The 6306-nt window shown below is 40.8% G+C and overlaps 1 protein-coding gene across 1 annotated transcript in view; it reads right to left on the reverse strand.

Moving 5' to 3' along the window:
- RBPJL (recombination signal binding protein for immunoglobulin kappa J region like) overlaps positions 1 to 5497 on the reverse strand; it is a 32088-nt gene extending 26591 nt beyond the window's left edge. The window contains exons 1-3 of the mRNA XM_032218599.1: positions 5320 to 5497; positions 3310 to 3418; positions 181 to 306 (exon numbers count right to left, since the gene is read on the reverse strand). Of these exons, the coding sequence (XP_032074490.1) occupies positions 181 to 306; positions 3310 to 3418; positions 5320 to 5497 (413 nt within the window). The remainder of the gene's footprint in view (positions 1 to 180; positions 307 to 3309; positions 3419 to 5319) is intronic.
- Positions 5498 to 6306: the final 809 nt, after the last annotated feature.

Consider the following 6306-nt stretch of genomic DNA (forward strand, 5'->3'; position numbering starts at 1 on the left):
CAGAAGACATCTATCTGGGTAAACCAGGCATTTATAGAAATCAATGGACTATCAAGAGATCCACAGTGTACTTCACATAGTGTGCACTCATGTGCAAAGAAGTAGACCTATGCTATCTAAACTATTGCAGAAATTTCCAATGAAATCTATTTTTAACAGGGAGTTCACATTGTTTCCTACCTTTTTTCATTCCCATATGATTTCTGAGCAACTTTTGCATGTAGTATCAGCACTGTCTGATCAGAGGGGAGCTGAAGATATCTATGCACAGCATCTTGGAGAGGGTCAATTTGCTCTGGATTGGACCTTTATGGAAGATAGTCAATAGTACATACAGTATTTCATATTTAAGAAGAATAAAGCAGAATAAAGCAAAGTACCAAGAAAGTGAAAAAGAAATACCGGTAGAAAAAAGTAAATGTAGTTATAATCTTTGTCCAATCAAACAAGTTAATTTTGCCATTTTTTGTTATCTCTGTTATCGGTACAAACTACAGTAATCTGCTGATGTGGGTATTTCAGAGTCTTTCCATCTTGGGCCATATAATATAGGTAGTCCTCAATTTAGACCAAGGGGCAGTGCAGTGGCTCAATAGTTAGCTTGGTGGGCTTGTTGGCTGGGAAGACAGCAGCCCAGGTTTGAGACCTGAGGGCTATGTGATGCGGGGAGCTCCTGTCCTTGCCCCAGCTCCTGCCAAACTAGCAATTTGAAAGCATGTGAATGCAAGTAGATAAATAGGTACCACTTTGGTGGGAAGGAATTAACATTCAATGATGTCATGCTAGTCACATGCCCATGGAAATGTCTTCAGATAGTGCTGGCTCAATGGTCTTGAAACAAAATTGAGCAACCGCTCCCCCTATAGTTGGAAAAATTCCAACTAGTGGAATAAAGTTCACAGGGACTCCCAACTTACAACCATTCATTGAGTAATGGAAATTCTGGTCCCAGTTGTAGTTATAAATTAGGGTTACAACACCAGGTCTACATCTTGCCCAAAATGTGGCTGAGGGTGTGGTGTTTAAAAGAATAATGACTTTATATGTATACTTTGTTTTATCTCTTTAAAAAAAAGAAGGAAGAAGATATATGCTAAAATTAAATATGTGTATTGAAAAGGAATTATAAATACCATCAACATAAAAAGGAGCTCACTCAGAAGCTGAAATACACTAAGTAAAATGAGATGAAGAGTGTGAAGTAGAGGGGAGAGGTAAGGGAAGAAGAGAGGGATAGGAGAGAAGGGGGGAAGAGGAGGAGAGAAAGAAGGAGTGGAAAGAGGAGAAAGGAGAAGGAGAGAGGAAGAGAGAGAAAAGAAAGATGACAGAGGGAAGAAAGGAGGTAGCGAGGGGGGAGAGGGAGAAGAAAGTGATGGATAAGGTACAAATATGGTGTATGGAGAGCAGAAGAGCCAATAATTGTTTTTGGGAGTTGATGGCAAGACGAATTGATGTAAACATTTAATAATACAATACGATGTTAGCTATGTAATAGTATACATGTGGTTGTATGTTATGAAAATGGAAAAATAAAAAACTTTATTTAAAAAAAAGTTAGGGTTACAGCACTAATCATATCTAAATATAATTTTTCATGGTTTTTTTTTTCAATTGGCTGTCCACTAATCCCAGCGAGAAAAGTCCTGGTTTCAGTTGAATGTTACTTAATCTTTAAACTTCTTTGTATCATTATGTGTATTTGAACACTAAAATGTCTGGCTTTTGTATAAGTTCACAGACATGATAAAATGTCCCTTTATGTTGTCCATCTTTGCAACATAAATTTGAAGTACGGTACCTTTATAAATTCTAGACAATTTTTCTAGAGTCAATAGGGAGGAAGTGTTATATACGTAAAAGTACGCATGCTTATTCAGAAACCCAAGTGAATCAATTTGGGGATAAAGTAGAAAGCATCTGCATGAATGTAAGTAGATGAACAAATAAAAGTAATTTCATTATTAGTATCTATTATCACCTGCTCAACCAAGAAAAAAGGTGCAATATGCTTTCCCAGATCAAATTGCAGATCTTTCAGAGAGGCACAAAATAGTAATTGAGAACTTCAACTATCTAACATCTGTTGGGCAGCAAATAATAGCCTTATTGGTTATGCTTCTAATGCATTTGAATAAACCCTCTCATTCTTCTCCTCTCTTTAGTATATACTATCACTATTAATGTTTCTAATAATAAAGGAGAAAAACAATTTCTCTCCAGACATTACCATAGTTAGTATGCATAAAAATCTAGGAAAATGTAAATAAATTTTCAATTATACCAACTCAAAATTTGATGAACATGTTTTATCATTGATATTTCCAGTTGACCAGTCTTCAATACCACTTGCTTCTGCACAAGCATGAAGACAGAAAATCAAGGCAAATTAAAGGGTGAACAATTCTTGTGTGCCAAGAACATTTTATGCAATTAAACATATCAGGACAGACAGCAATGGAATGTGATTTGAGTTGCTGTACAGACAACTCAAATGCATCCAAGATGAGGTACAATAATAATGTGTTCCAAGATGATTGTTTATATTTTTAGGAATCATGTGTATTTTGCAAATTTGAGTCTCAGCCGCTTCATGTTTCTATGCATGATTTTTTCCTGTTTATTGTTAGTTCAATAACTGAAATTTAAAGACAACCAAAAGCATCACACCAATGAAACTGGATTGCTAGGAACTTTAAAGACAGTACAACCGAACCTTAACAATGGCCATTGTAAAAGCCCATCATAGTGGAGAATTGGATTATGTAGACTAGGACAAGGTAATCTTTTGGAGTCAGTTTTGACAATACAAAAAGTGTATTCTGATAAAAAGTGAATTCTCATGAAATAGAACAGGGGTGTCATACTCAAGGCTCAGGAGCTGTTGTGGAGCTGGTCCACAAGATGCTTAGATCTGGCCTGAGGGGCCACCCTAGAAACATCAAAGGACTGGCCTGTGATGCCTCTGTCAGCAAAAATGGAGCTCGGAAGGGCCATGTGAAGGAGGCCACTGCAGTCAAAAATGGAGCTTGGGAGCCTGTTTCCATTGGCAGAGTGCTTGGGCTACCACAGGCGCTCCCAACACAAGTGATGTTGAACTGGCTGCACCCATCCTGGCCACACCCACCCCAATTCCCCGAAGTCACACACAACCCTGATGCGGCCATCAATGAAATTGAGTGACACCCCTTTTATAGAAGAAGTCTCAGCATTTACACAATATTTAGGGCAGTAGGCATGGTCACATTTATCAGATGGCAAACTGCTGTAATCACTCCTCATACACCTACTGTATTTTAGCCATTTTTCTACCAGCATTTGCCATCTCCACCAACATGATGCTTCCTGAGTTCTTTCATGCCTTTCAGTTTTCCCGTCTCTTTTCTTGATACCAATTTCTCTTCAGGCTTCCAACAAGGGACTGCAGAGGAGAGCAGAGTATCACAATTCTATTTGGGAAAGAAGGCATGGTCACACCACTACGATTTTAGCAGTAGTGTAGTAGAAGAAACTAGGGCATAATTGTGCAGTTATGAAATGATGTCCAGAACTGCAACTTCCAGATGCAGCATTATTTTCAGAATGTGGCTTGACCACTCTTACTCATTTCAGCATCCTGAAAACAATTAGTTGAAGCTGAAGAAGCTTCTTGGATGAGAAGTGAAACATCTTCAAAGAAAAACCAGAAAGTCCAGTTGCTTCTTGAAAAAAGCACCTTTGGGACTTCAGAATGAATGGATCTCCAACCTTCATAGGAAGACTGGTCCATTGCTGTACACATCGTATGTCAAAAAGGCTTTCCTTAGACTTAAACAAATTTTAGATAGCAATAATTGTTTCCGGTCCAAATTTCTGTGGCCAGATAAATTAGTTCTCAGCTTTCTTTTTTGTAGCTTCCTTCTATATACCCGAAAATGACTAATGTCTCCCTCAGCTTTATGGAGGTATAAGACTTAGGATTCCATCTTCATTGGTTAAGTAGAAATGTTAAACTTAGGCTGAGAATGATGGAAAGGATGTGATTTGCAAGCATTAAGAGTTGGCGATTTTTTTCTTGTGCCAGTTGGAGAAAAAAAAAATCTCTCCAGCAGCAACGGAAATATGAGTCAGAGATCTAATTTCTCTAGCAATGATGCTACTAGGGATCTGGATTTTTACATTAACATTCTTTTAAACATTTTTATTGTGTTAAAAGCAGTGTACTGAATGCAATTCATATTGCATTTCTCCACAGAGATTACCCTTCTGATTGCTCTTTAATCAGACTATGGTGTGTGATACTCACAATTAGCCCCATTACAGAAGTCTTAGACAACAGGGAATTGCAATTGCTCCAGTTGTCTCCTTGTATGACCCACAACACCAAATAAATCTGTATCATCCACATTTTAATAAATGGATCGCATTTGCACATTTTAAAGTAAAATACTGGTGCAAAGTTTTTAAAACTGTCTTTAAAGTCTTTAAAACGGTCTCTAAGGAAAATCTCTGAATGTTTGCACTACGTTATGTCGGTGAAGATTCTCATTCATCCAGGTCATGGTTGTCCCCAGAGATGCTTTTTCAAAAAGCAACTGGACTTTGTTTTTCCTTGAAGACCTTTCCCTTCTGACAGAACTGAAGAAGCTTCTTGGATGAGAAGCAACACGTCTTCAAAGAAAAATCAGAAAGTCCAGTTGCCTTTTGAAAAAGCACCTTGGGAGTTGCACTACTGTAGCACTCCTGTGTTTGGCTTGCTGTAAAGCTAGGGAGGCTTAATGTGCAGAAGAAACGGAGAGGAGAGTTACTCTGCATTCGTCCATTCAGGAGATGTGCCCGATTTTCATTTGCACTAAAGTTGGACTTCGCTTATCTTCCAGATGTCAGCGATTGTGCAGGGACGCAGACACATTGCTAGAGACCCTACTATTAGGACTTCTTGCCCTTGACCTTGTCTCAAAGGCGCCCAGCTAAGCCCATCACCATCACCCCTCCGGAGACAGGGTCCAAGGAGATCTTCGTGGCAGAGGGGGTTGGTGCTTGGCAGTGTGGAGTGGGGGGACCGCGCGCGCGGCGCCACCCATCCTGCCCGCGGAGGTGGGTAGCTGGGTGGGGCCCGAGGCAGAGCAGCCCCGCTCCCCGCAGAGACAGCCCCGCTCTTTAGCCCCACAGAGGAAGGGGTCAGCCTTCCCCCACCCCCACCCCTTCCCGCCTCTCCTTTCCAGCTTCTCGGTTAAAGACAGCGCTCTCCTCTCTGGCTCCTTTCAGTCCGAGTAGCGGCTGTAGCGCGAGTGCTTGAGCGGAGCTCCCAACCGACGGCTCCGCTATTCCCTCCCGCTTTACCTGGACCAAGACCGCGGGAAAGTTGTCCTCCCAGCCTCCGCTGTTCTCGCTGTTTCTCCTGCCGAGCTTTCCTGCCGGCCCAGGTGAGTGAGGGGTTCCGGGGACAGTCGGGCACCTGCAAGACGAAAGCACGACGTTGAGCTCGGCCGCCGGGGCAAGGCTCGCCATTGATCTCCATCATCTCCAAAGGTGATTTCCCCAGGAACAGCCTAGCCACGTGCAAAGTGCAAAGCCCAAGGATTCTCTTGGCCGCTGCTTTGAGAAAGCCTGGAAGGCTAAGAAGGGGCATAAGTCGCGTGGAGCTGCAAAGATCTATTCACATTTGAGTGTGAGAATAGAGCTTTTCCCTCACTCACAAATCTGACTTCATTTACCATCAGATACCACCACAAGGCTGTAGAAAATAAGGCATTTGTGGCATTTTAATTTCTCCTGAAAGCCCTTTGGGAAAAGATTGCAAAATATTGAAAAGAAACAAGCAGTTCTCCAAATAGCCAAGGTAGCTTTGAACTTATTAGTTTCTTACATTTCCACTGACAGTTTGTTAAGCAGTAGTGCAACTTATTTTTATGGTACTTGGTTAAATGTATGAAGGCAATTTTTGTATGGTTTAATTGTCCCAAAGGTGCTTTTTCCGGAGGCAACAGGACTCTCTTGTTTTTTCTTTGAAGATGTTTCGTTTCCCATCCAAGAAGCCACTTCATCCCTGACTGGATAATTTATCCATATCCATATCCTGATCCTGATTTATTCTTCCATTAGCCATCATCCAGTCAGAACTGAAGAAGCTTCTTGGATGAGAAGTAAAACGTCTTCAAAGAAAAAAAATAAGAAAGTCCAGTTGCCTCTTGAAAAAAGCACCTTTGGGACAATTTTTGGATGATTGAGAATCTTCATGGACTATTTATTGGCTTGATTCTCACTAGGAAGTAGATATAAAATCTTTCTTTTCTACTGTTGAGCATAATGTAGTATGTATGACCAACC

This window comes from Thamnophis elegans, chromosome 5 (assembly GCF_009769535.1).
Source record: "Thamnophis elegans isolate rThaEle1 chromosome 5, rThaEle1.pri, whole genome shotgun sequence".
Taxonomy (NCBI): Eukaryota; Metazoa; Chordata; class Lepidosauria; order Squamata; family Colubridae; genus Thamnophis; species Thamnophis elegans.